The sequence below is a fragment of the Dendropsophus ebraccatus genome, chromosome 2, assembly GCF_027789765.1.
Source record: "Dendropsophus ebraccatus isolate aDenEbr1 chromosome 2, aDenEbr1.pat, whole genome shotgun sequence".
Taxonomy (NCBI): Eukaryota; Metazoa; Chordata; class Amphibia; order Anura; family Hylidae; genus Dendropsophus; species Dendropsophus ebraccatus.
In genome coordinates, this window is record NC_091455.1 from 12,893,369 (window position 1) to 12,906,598 (window position 13,230).

At 43.3% G+C, this 13,230-nt stretch overlaps 1 protein-coding gene across 4 annotated transcripts in view; it reads left to right on the top strand.

Annotated features, from left to right (window-relative positions):
* COL22A1 (collagen type XXII alpha 1 chain) overlaps positions 1-13,230 on the top strand; it is a 226,443-nt gene that overhangs the window by 151,043 nt on the left and 62,170 nt on the right. For all 4 annotated transcript variants that reach the window (XM_069957064.1, XM_069957061.1, XM_069957062.1 and 1 more), the window contains 5 exons: positions 2,877-2,930; positions 3,447-3,500; positions 7,524-7,577; positions 8,194-8,247; positions 12,897-12,950. In XM_069957064.1, coding sequence (XP_069813165.1) covers positions 2,877-2,930; positions 3,447-3,500; positions 7,524-7,577; positions 8,194-8,247; positions 12,897-12,950 — 270 coding nt within the window. The remainder of the gene's footprint in view (positions 1-2,876; positions 2,931-3,446; positions 3,501-7,523; positions 7,578-8,193; positions 8,248-12,896; positions 12,951-13,230) is intronic.

Below are 13,230 nucleotides of genomic sequence, written 5' to 3' on the forward strand. Positions count from 1 at the left end.
CAACCTCGGCTCTGCTACATCTATCTATATGAAAATCCAACTAACGGAGATAAAAGTGCCGTTACACAATGATGGAATCAGGTCCAGCGGTCAGAAAAACCATAAACTAATCACCGGCGTACAGAGACCACTTGGGGACTAACTAATACTTAACTTTTAATAGTTCATTATAAAAACAAGGTCCACACAAACAGACATAAACACCCAATAGTGTACTCTATATCTACAGTGTAGTTTCCTAAAGGGCACTAGGAAATGAGGAAGTTAATAGTCCCACACATACAGGGGGTACTAAAAAATATGGACTGTAGACCGGATCCTATGATAAGGAGATAGAGTTGGAAACGGAAGGAGAGAAAAGAAGAGGGGTAGTGGTGTACCCTACTCTCAATCCAGATACCTTCTTGCCCTGCCTTTTGGGGAACCCACCTCCTTAATAGGGTGGCCCCAACCACGATGAAAGTCCCTCTCCTATTACACGTGCCCAGGAGGAAACAAAGAGGAAAAAATAGAAGACAGAAAAGAGTGCATTACCGTGCCAACTCAAACCACCTAAAAAACAGAAAAATAACAGCAAGAGATATATTTATATACAGGTACAGCACATATTTCATAAACTGTACTCGTTCCGACGAGTTTCAGCCGTCCCAATTGTGGACGGATTCATCAGGGAACACACATAGCACTCCAAAGGATGTGCTTTAACAAATTCCTGCTGTAAAATTGTCCTCTCATTACAAAGAATTCTTATGGACCTCTTACAAAAATGGTAAACCACAATAACGCAATGAATCGCTCAAAGTAAATGCAGTGACAGAGATCAGGTAAACCACCCCATATAGATTCAACTAAATAAATAAAGCAGACTGGTTATACTTAGCTAAACAGATGCTGGATAGAGTAGTAGTGCCGATAGACAAGATGGTTACCATGAGGATCCATGATCACCCCACGATGAGAGGGAGATACTGGCTCGTGATAGTGACGGGCTCTTATACCGGCTGTTGCGCTATTACTTCCGGGTCCCGGGTCATGTGACTGAGCAGTCACATGATAACCCAGCTAGATTAAAACTGGCCAAATACCCATAAGATATACTGATTGGGATAACAAGACGCCTAAAAATTAGATGCCGGGCAGCAGTGGAATGCCGAATATAATCCCTGCTGTCGGTAGATGTAATGTGAAAAAAATCGCCGGCCACTTCCGGTCCTTGGAACGCAAATGCGTTCCAAACGACGGAAGTGAGTAAAATCGTAGGCGGAGAGATGGAGAGTGGAGCGCAAAGTGCGTTCCACCCAGAGTTATTAGGCGGGACTAAACAGAAGACATCTGTATATATAACTCATACTCAAAAATAAAATAAACAAGATGTAAATAGAGGGTACCGGGATAATAGCATACCAATATGGAAAGCAGCCTATCATGATATAGACACCTGAGCATTATGATAGATGCCAGTATTTCCCCTAACCAGTAAATCCATAGATAATATGTTATGGGGAAAGTGTAAAAAACACAAATGTCTAAAGCATAAACAAATAGTATATTGAGAACAATGGGTGGGCAGGTCATCATACATCATTATCATAGATTAGGGTACAAAGTTGATATCCCAATAGACCAACCGCAGCATGGGGTCGATACCTAAAAACCATCACCACGAGCAAACAGATAAGGGCATTTAAACAATAAAAGATGAAAACACAAGTGCTTCATTGAGACCCCTTGGACTCACAGTACCAAGTCTATAGATCCATTGGGTCTCTTTTTGGAGGAGGCATTTATCCAGGTCACCCCCCCTAGGTGAGGGTCGTAACACTTCAACCACCTGAAACTTAACGGCCCAGGGGTTGTCTGGGTGAACTTGTCGCATATGTTTAGCCAGAGGTTTGTCACGGCTATGTGAAATATCTCCCACATGTTCCAATATTCGTCGTCGTAGTTCCCGTTTCGTTTTCCCGACGTATTGGAGGGGGCAAAGGCAACTTGCCAAGTATATGACACCTGTGGTCCTACAGTTGGCAAACTCCCGGTTGATGTAATTCTTACCATCCGTTCCGTTAAATGAACGTGCCGGTAATATGTACTTGCAGGCCTTGCAGGACCCACACCTATACGTCCCCACCGCCCAGGCTTGTCTAAGCCACATATGTGTGGATGGAGGAGAATAGTGACTACGTACCAGGCGGTCACCTAAATTTCTGCCCCGTCTGTAGGTGATCGCCGGTCTCTCATACACTAATTGAGATACCACAGGGTCAGGGTCAGGGTCAGTTTAGGAAACTAAACTGTAGATATAGAGTACACTATTGGGTGTTTATGTCTGTTTGTGTGGACCTTGTTTTTATAATGAACTATTAAAAGTTAAGTATTAGTTAGTCCCCAAGTGGTCTCTGTACGCCGGTGATTAGTACATCTATCTATAGCAAATTCAAGGTTACTATATTTACCTCGGGCGGAGATAACCTGGGCGGCTGTTACAGAGGCAACCACTGTGTCACCGCACCGCAGCCACCAGAGATCATACTGTGCAGGAGAGGGGGGTGAGCGGGTCAGATGAGACTCTGTGCCCCCGATCCGAGAAATAACCAGGGGCACAGAGAGAGGGCACCCCCAATACCAGGATCAGGGGTCAGACTCCCCCACCATGTCACTGCAAAAACTGAAGCCAGGCAACTAAACTATGGAGAATACTGACTGCAGTTCCTACTTTCTACCACTAGATGGTGACATTATTACTATCCCCATAAATAATGGTAAAAGGAATAGTGAATCCTTAGTGAACAAATATTATGGAAGGTGAATCTAACTTTTTTTTCTATGATCTTTATCTTTATGAAAACTTCAACAGAAAGCTTCTTCTTTGCTTCTAGGGAATTCCTGGAGATAAAGGAGAAAAGGGAGAACCAGGAAACCCCGGAGAACAAGTGAGTGACGCCATGGGTTCAGTGTTCTCTTATATCTGATACTAGTTGCATACTGCCCCCCCCCCCCCCCCCCCCCCCCCCCCCCCCCCCCCCCCGATGCCATAGAGAGGGGGGGGGCTGCAATGTCATATATATATATATATATATATATATATATATATATATATATATATATATATATATATATATATATGTATAGTCATACAGAGTAATGTACTGCGCACATATGCTACATAATGCAATATAAATAATAATTATGTATATATATATATATATATATATATATATATATATGTGTGTATATATATATATAATATATATGTGTGTGTGTGTGTGTATATTGTGTCCAGAGTATTATACAGTGACCATATAAAACCATCCCATGCCTACATGATATAGTGCCCATAGACTGCCACACTACATAGTGCCATATAGTGCATACACAGTGCCCCTCTGTGCCCCTTTACTGCCATATGGTGCCATTGACCACATTACATTTTTATACCTCTTTTTCAGGGACCTCAAGGACTGACTGGAGATGTGGGCCCCATTGGTCCTGTAGGGCCACAGGTATGTATATTAAGGAAGTAAAGTCTTAATTATATACAGACTAAGGTTTACTGACTGTTGTGGAACTACAACCCCCATCACGCCCTGATGACAACTTCTCTCATTTAACCCCCCTAGTAAATTTATAAATATTATATATACAGCTTCTTTTTTTATTACGTCTTTTGGATAACAAGAACAATGGTCACTCTTACATTATCCTCCAAAGCTCTTGGATAGCTTCTCTGGATTGCTGTATAACTAGCTAGAAGTCTGGGGAAGCCTGATGGCAATTCTCTAATGTAATGTAATCGGCCGATCATTGTCTCTATTACACTATGGGATAATCGGCCCGAAGTAATGTGAATTGCTCCTCAGCTTTCCCCAAATATTCAGAAAAGACTGAAGAATATTTTCTGGGTGCAGTTCCTGAAATTACCACTAGATGCCCTCAGCACATACAGTGAATACCTTGATTAGAAGAAGAGTAAAAAAAAAAAAATATATATATATATATATATATATATATATATATATATATATATATATATATATATATAATTTTTTTTTTGCTAATGTATGATATGAAAGAAATGGTTGTTCTCTTCGAGAGGCAGCGCCACCCTTGTACATAGGTTGTATCTGGTACTGCAACTTGAATGAAACTGAGCAAAGCAGATAGTAACCATGCACTGTCCTCATCTCTCCGGGCTGTAGGGGGCAGCACTTCTGTAACGTTTAATATAAAATTGAATACACAAGGGGAAAACAGTTGACTAGTCAGGAGCAAAGACAAACCCATAGTGGGGGTGTAGTTGCTACTAGAACCTTACCCAGTTAGATCTAGACATGATCTAGAGTAGTGATCTCCATCAGCTATTCCAAAACTACAACTCCCAGCATGCAGTTGCAACATTGTAACACCTTGGATTGGAGACCATATTTTCCCATGTCAAACTATCACTGTAGGTTAATATATGGGCCCCACGAAATCATGCCCTCTCCCAGGAGAACAGGACTCCACAATATCCCCATTTTCATAAATCAGGACCTGTACACAAAGCAAATGGGACAGAATGTGGAGGTGCGGAGAGTTCCCCTTTAAATGAGACATTGTTGTAGGAGACATTACATTGATGAATGGAGCCGAGCTTCACATTGTGTTACCTGCACCTGTCCGCCAAGCCTCTCCGCATTGAAGCCTCATACGTCTAAGTGGCTGGTGATGGCCCCCGGGGGACATTGATGAATAACTCATTGGCAATAAAAGCTGCGGAGCTGTCAGATCTGTACATCCAGGCGTCTGCCCCTTATTACCAGGAGGAGTTATCACATTCACAGCCGTCTATTGTGTCTCCAAGGGCTTCACATTCCACAACTATCTATCTCCTATCTATCTATCTATCTATCTCCTATCTATCTATCTATCTATCTATCTATCTATCTATCTATCTATCTATCTCCTATCTATCTCCTATCTCCTATCTCCTATCTATCTATCTCCTATCTATCTATCTATCTATCTATCTATCTATCTATCTATCTATCTATCTCCTATCTATCTCCTATCTATCTATCTCCTATTATCTATCTATCTATCTATCTATCTCCTATCTATCTATCTATCTATCTATCTATCTATCTATCTATCTATCTCCTATCTATCATCTGTATCAATCAATCAATCAATCAATCAATCAATCAATCATCTTTTTCTTTCTTTCTTTCTTTCTTTCTTTCTATTCATTTATTAAATAGACCTGTTATATTGTTTCCCATCATGCATCAGGTTGCTCTTCAGCTTCCTAGGTAAGAACGATTGCTCATGGTTGAGAAATCAGACTTCTTGTAAGTTTCCATTATGTCCCCCATTGGTTTTGCACCCAGACATGAGCACAGGAAGGGTTATATACATCATCGGCATCTTATGTGTACAGTAATAATAATATATTTATTTGTATGGCGCCAACAGATTCCGCAGCGCAGTAAGAGAAAGGTCCCGATGCTGCAGTCAGAGCTGGATCCCCTAAGCCATGGCGGAAGCTCTTTATTATTAAGTACCGTTGTCTGCCATGGCGGCCTCTCTTGCTCTACGTTTTTGGGCACAGATCAGTGTTCGCTGAGCATTTAGGTCATTGTGTACGGTGAACTTCACTAAAATCACTTGACAAGCTGACGCAGCAGAATAGTGAATGAACCTTCCAGACCGAAGATTGTTAGAAAGCTATAAATAGGAGCCTCTGCCAAGTCCACATAACGGGTGAGTGCACCATCATGTGGAGTAGAAGGACACCCCTACCACCCAACATGGAAGTCAAAGAGGAAGAACAACCCCCACCAATCACCCAACACGGAAGTCAAAGCGGAAGAACAACCCCCACCAATCACCCAACACGGAAGTCAAAGCGGAAGAACAATCCCCCACCAATCACCCAACACGGAAGTCAAAGTGGAAAAACAATACCCCACCATCACCCAAGTTAAGTCAAAGCAGAAGAACAATCTATCACCATCACCCAACATGGAAGTCAAAGTGAAAGAACAATCCCCCCGAAATCACCCAACATGGACGTCAAAGCAGAAAAACAATCCCCCATCATCACCCAAGATGAAAGTCCATGCAGAAGAGTATTGCCCCATCATCATCCAACATGGAAGTCAAAGCAGAAGAACAATCCACCACCATCATCCAACATGGAAGTCAAAGTGGAAAAACAGTCCCCTGTCATCACCCAAAACGGAAGTCAAAGCAGAAGAACAATCCCCACCATGGAAGTCAAAGCGGAAGAACACTCCCCCACCCAACATGGAAGAACATGGAATAAGAATCACCCCTTCCACCCAACATGGAAGTCAAAGTGGAAGAACAATCACCCCTTCCACCCAACATGGGAGTTAAAGGGGAAGAACAATCCTTTACCATCACCCAACATGGAAGTCAAAGCGGAAGAACAATCCTTCACCATCACCCAATATGAAAGTCACAGCGGAAGAACAATCCCCCCTCCACATCACCCAACATGGCAGTCAAAGTGGAGGAACAATCACCCCTTCCACCCAACATGGAAGTGAAAGGGGAAGAACAATTTCTCACCATCACCCAACATGGCAGTCAAAGAGCAACAACAATCCCCCACCATCATCCAGCATAGAAGTTAGTGTGGAAGAACAATCCCCCACCATCACCTAACATGGAAGTCAAAGTGGAAGAGCAATGTAGTGACCTTTACTACCCAACATAGAAGCCATAGTTGAAGAGCAATGATTCGTCTCAGCCAAAAAGGAAGTCAAGATAAAAATATAAGGAAATGAGAGGGGCTCCTTGGAGCTACGGTGTCAAAATAAAGGGACTTTTGTTCCACTAAGTGCTACCTCCCTTTACCTTCTCTAAAATCGAAGACTAGTGACCGTTTCTACTCAATATGGAATTCAAAGTGGAAGAACATTGATTCTTCCTTTTTAACCAATATGGAGGCAGAAGGGCAATGACCCTTTCCACCTAAAATGGAAGGGTCATTGCTTCTCCATGTTGATGAATGTGTTATGTGCTTACATATAGGTGTTACCGTTAAGATGTTACCTATTTCACACCTCGGCTACAAAAATAAACTTCAACCGTGTACTCCTAATAAGTGATGAGGTCAATGGCTGAACTGTTTGGGTTCGGCAAATTTACTAAACCCAACCTTTCGGGATTTGACTTCCAGCAGCTGGAGAAGTTGGATGCCGCTCTAGCGAGTTCTGGAAAACATGGATCTAGCCATAAGCCATAGTCTGTATCCTTGGTTTCCTGGCAGCCCTAGGTTGACATCAAACTTCTTCAGCTGCCGGGAGATAAATGCTGTGTGTTCGGGTTTGGAGAATGTTGCCAAACCCAAACCATTTGGTAAGTCTGTTCAAAGGGTGTAAATGCAGTGATATGATACAGTGATATCTTCCCTTTAGGACACGTATAACGAAGGCCTGGCAATTTATATGTAACAGAAAACCATAACATATAACAGATCTGTGCGATGCTGACCACAATTTCTATATTCCATATAGGGTCCAAAGGGTCAAGATGGAGCCAACGGTGAACGTGGACCTAAGGGCGATGTTGTGAGTGTATCCTAAGATCTCTGTATTCATTGTTGGATTATTGGGTCATAAAGGGAAACGCCTAGTTATGCCAAAAAAGTTTTTTCTAAGATTCTGTATGGCTTCTTTCTTCACAAACAGCGCCACATCTGTCCACAGGTTGTTTGCGGTATTACAGTTCAATCTCCTTCACTCTAATGGAGCCGAGCTGCAATACCAGACACAAAGCATGGATAATTGTGGCTCTGTTTGACACTTAGTGCTGGTGCAGGCTTGGCAGATCCAACCAGCTGGGTTGGCCAATTTCATGTAGGCCACGTGTGCGATGTGTCTGTTCGAGGGTTGGATGATTTTATGCCCAGGAGGCTCTCCATATTATAGGACTTCAACATTACCATCAATGAGAATGGGGTCAGTGTAGACCTGTGATGCTCACCCGCCTGATTCTGGGGATGGCACCAACATAGTATCTTAGGTCTATTACACCGGGGTACATGGGAGCTGTGACTTATACCCAAAAGCATGGTGCATGTTCAGAAAGATCATCAGCTCATGGCCTCTTTTTCTCCTATCATACAATACTTCCTATATACACATACTGCTCATTCCTGATATACTGCACCTTTCTTACCACCAGGGTCCACCAGGCCTCGCAGGTCAACCCGGAGCCAGGGGACTACCCGGGAACGTGGTAAGTATTCTGCAGTATTTAAATTCTTGTGTATTTATTTAGTACTTTTTATTTTTCAATTTTTTGTTACTGTTTTATGTATTTATTTTTTAGTTATTGTTCTATTTTTTTTAATTTGTTTTGTCTATTTATTCTGCTCTTTTTATTGTTCCTTTATTTTTGTTTTTTATATTATTTATTATACTTTATACTACACATAATATATAAGGATTATAGCATTGTGCGGTCTACCATTAGAGGGCATGTAACGCTGGGGGTTGTGGTTCCCCTGTTCCACCACTAGCGATGATGTAAGCCGCACCAGGGAGCGGAGTCTAAGGGGCCGCTGGTCTTCACCAGAGCCCGCCGCAAGGCAGGATGGACTTGCTGCGGCAGGCGACCCCCAGGTCGCTACCCCTGGCTTGGCTGCTAGTGGTGGTGGCGAGGTGCAGCTGGAGACTAGTAGGCAGATGGCAGTAGGCTGGAAACACTAGGCAGGATACACGGAGAGGAGTATACAGGCAGGATACAGGAGAGCTGGGACTACACACTAAGGAAAGCATGCAGAGGCTCCAACACCTGTGGTGGGGCAGGGCTGCAATTTATAGGAGAGTCTCAGAGCAGAGCAGCAGTCAATTAAAGGCACAGTGACCCTTTAAGTTACAGCAGAGCCCGTGCGCGTGCTCCCTAGGAGACAGGGACACGCCCGTCGAGCTGACAGGGAGCTGGAGGAGGAGGAACCCCGACACAGAGCAGGAGGTGGGGCAGCAGCGGCGTGGCGAGAGGTATGTGCCGCGGCCGCGGATGTGACAGGGCACTGGAAAAGGGAGAGCCTCTGTGTACTATTAGGGGCACCAATTATACAGGAAACTAATGAAATGGAGAATATTATTATAAAATATCAAAAAATATAACAATTGTATACAAAAAAATGGTGGTTTGTAATAAGTAAAAATCTGAAAACATCAAATTTTAAGAGACTGTTAATTTTTTTTTAGTTTTTTTTACTATTTTAGGGCTATGTTCAAGCAACATTTTTTAAAGCAAAAATACGGCCTCATTTTAATTATTGTGTCTGTGCGACTGTAAATATTGATCATGCTCTTTATTTTTAATTACAGCCGTAATTATCAAATTATGGCCGTATTTTTGCCTAAAAAAGACAGTGGGATCATACCCTTATTTTAAAAATCTGGGTGCAAAATATAAAGCAAAACTGATAACAACAATAAAAAAAACTAGTGGACATTGTCCCAAACCCTGTCCCACACTGAGATGGAAGCTGATTGGATGAGTGGGAGGTGCTCGCTGAGGTTGAGCAACTAGACTGGTGGGGCGAGCTAGGCAGGTAAGTACGGGGATGGGGGGTTGGGGGGTCATGTTATACTCAAGGTTAAGCCGATTTTTAGAATAAAAATACCAAATCAAGCATTTACATATGGGCCCGTATCCTGCAAGCCATGCCCATTGTGCCACAGTTACATACATTAGGCTCATCCAGGCGTGTGACGTGACGGAGCTGGAATCGAGGTCATGCTAAGAGGCTGGAGCATTTGTTACAATAATGTTATAGAAGTATATATAGAACATAATATGCGGAAATGAAAGAAGCGAGGCGAGAGCGGGGATCCAACAAATCTACATATATACAGCTATATATAGCTTCTGTATGGCCTTTCCAGGAATTGATGTTACAGAGATGGTTTAGTATTAGTATTCACATCTCTCTTGATAACTCTCATCATCTCCGAGAGGATTTTAGATTTCTTAGGTCGGCCCATAATTGAATTGACCGGTGGAGGTCACCATGGAGGTCACCATCTGAGGCTCTAATCATCTCAATGGGGGAGGTACTGTACGTGGGTTATCACTGCATTGCTGGCTATGGAACCTCCATAAGACCTGCTTAGATCCAAGACTGGGGTCTACCTAGCATCCTCCTGGAGGAACGAGCTCAGGGCAGGGCATGCACTACAGTAGTCTTTGCATTAGCTTATCCATCTCTTGGCCTCCACCATACGCCCATAGTGTCAGTCCCTTAGGGTCTGTGCTGGGGCAATTATCCAAATGACTCGGTTACCCAAATATCTCTTATTCCAGCCATCTCAGCAGTTCTCTTTGGTCCAGTAGCCTTTAACTGGAACCCCTTCATCCGTGCTGGCCCATGCTCTAAGGGCCCTATTACACTGGATGATTGTCGTGCAAATTACCATTATAATGTTTATATTTAAACGATAATCGTTTCATGTAAAAGCAGGTAACGTTCAAACCACCGATGAAAAATCGTTCATTGTTCGTTTGGTGGTGACACCAAATTCATTGTTAGTCGTTCACTATTTGTTCAGTTTAACGCCACATAGTTGCTTCATTTGCAGGGATTATATGGAGTGAATGATTGTAGCAACGACCATAACTAACGACTATTCTGTGCAATACGGTGAACAATTTCCGGCTAGCGGTATACGATTTTGTTTGCGAACGTTTATCGTTAATCATTAAAAATGCTTTGTCTGATAGGACCCTTGCTCGATGACTCTTGGTTTATATAAAGTTCCTCTGCCACTATGTTCGCCTAGAAGCAGACGGATCTCCTGCCAGTCCACGTGGTATCTACCGCACTCTGCTCTCTGCTTCCTGTTCCATCCATTTTAGGCCCCATGCACATAGAGCAAGAGCGGCAGAATGAGACTATGGGAGGCTTGTGCACTGCATCTCTCGGTGCTGAAAAATGAACAGTGTGGGGAGAGGAGTGGCGGGAGCCTCCCATAGACTCCCATTATGACACAGAGGCTGGCAGTATTCCGCAGCGGACAAATCCAGCGCAGAATTCCGCCGCTCTTGCTCTGTGTGCACAAGGCCTTATATGGCAGACACAACAGGGACATCTAGTGGAAGCCACAGCAAACAACACCAGACAACCATATCTGGTTTTTATCTAGTGTTTAAAAAAAATGCTAAAAAGTTTGTAACTTTTTCATTGTTTTTTCAACATCCTTTTTCTGGTGTTTTCTCTGTTCACCACCAAAGCCTCAGAATTCCACATGTTTCCTGTCTCCTGAGCAGTGCATTGTGGGAGCTGGGGGAACAGTTAGCCAGTCATAGCCAACCCTATTTGGTCACATGACTAATTAAGTGTTTACATATAGAGACATGACATGCAGTCAGTTGGTTTTACATCAACTGCACTATCCTTAAAAATTTTTTAAAAAATATAATTTATTGTATTTCCCGGCATATAAGGCGACTAGGCGTATAAGACGACCCCTGACTTTTAAGAAGACTGCCAGTGGTTCGCCTTAGGGTGCGTTTACACAGAAAGATTTATCTGACAGATTTTGGAAGCCAAAGCCAGGAATGGATTTGAAAAGAGGAGAAATCTCAGTCTTTCCTTTATGACCTGATCCCTGTTTATAGTCTGTTCCTGGCTTTGGCTTCAAAGATCTGTCAGATAAATCTGTCTGTGTAAACGCACCATTATACGCTGGAAAATGTTAACCCCTGCCTGACCGCAGCCCGGCTACAGTCAGGCAGTGGTTAACTGCAGCTAAATGGAAAAAAAAAACAAAAAACAGTTAACTCACCTGGGGCCCGATCCCGGCCTCCCGTCCCGTTCCCGGCACAGGCAGTGTGATGTACACTGACTGCGCCAGGGATCCCCGAAGCTCTCCCGAGCAACTGAGCCTCTCTGAGCTTCTCCGATTAGAGGCTCGGCTGCTTGTGAGAGCTTCGGGGATCCCTGGCGCAGTCAGTGTACGTCACACTGCCTGCGCCGGGAACGGGACAGGAGGCCGGGATCGGGCCCCAGGTGAGTTAACTGTTTGTTTTTTTTTACAGTAGTCACCCACTGTGGGGCAACCATACCCAGCGTATAAGACAACCCCCAACGTCTGAGAAGATTTTTCAGGGTTAAAAAGTCATCTTATACACCGTAAAATAGTGTATATATATTGTTAGGGATTAGCTAGCAGGTTATTCGTCTCCTGGGTAGACGGGCACACTCTGGCAGGCACAGACAGAACAACTGCAGTTCGTACAACTGACCTCAGCCAGTTTTATTTACTGTGGTACAGAAATAAAACAAAACAAACTAAATCCTATGCCTGTCCGGCACTAACTAGACGGCAGGATACCTCACTAACAAGGTGCCGGCCTAATACCGGGCACCACACATAACAGATATTGTATGAACCACTTGTATGGCTCTCACAGGTTCTGAGCAGATGACCTGTTCCCAGGCTGAGAGCCAAGGTGTGTCTGCAATCCCGGCCTTTTATAAGGCTCCGTGCACACCTGAGGACTGACTGATTAATCAGACAGCCAAAGACATGGACTGCTGGATGGAGGGGGGCCCACCCTCACTTCCCACTCCAGCTACACAGACCCTGATAACTGGTTTTGTCCAAACCTGAACTGCAGAAACCACAGATCTTTGACCACTCTATTTTCCTGGTTGCTTTTTTTTTTTTTTTTTTTTTTAAGAGACATGAGGAATCTTGGACAAATATATATCCCATCTACTATTCCTCCAGACACTCTGTCACTCTGTTTTATATACAGTATATCTCTCTCTCTCTCTCTCTTTATATATATATATATATATATATATATATATATATATATATATATATATATATATATATATATAAAATTAATTTTTTATTTCTTTTTAGGGAAATCCAGGAGACGCTGGTTTGCCAGGAAAAGACGGTCCGAAGGGCGAAAAGGTGAATAGATGTAATTGTATTTTGCAAGGAATGCCGGGGTAAATGTAAGCAGCGGAGGAGACTGCGGGGAGCCGGGAGCTCTTCCATCTGTGCGCTGTCTCCTCGCTCTCCTGATATTTCTACTAAAATTGGAAATGAAAAGTTCACGAAATCAGACGCCACCAGCCGCATCTCCCCATCTGTTTACTGGAAAAGGAGAAGACTGGGAATGCAGAGGCTGATGCTGAGCGTGTGTCAATAACAAAGCTGACCGGTCAACAGCCGGGCGGGAAGATGGCCT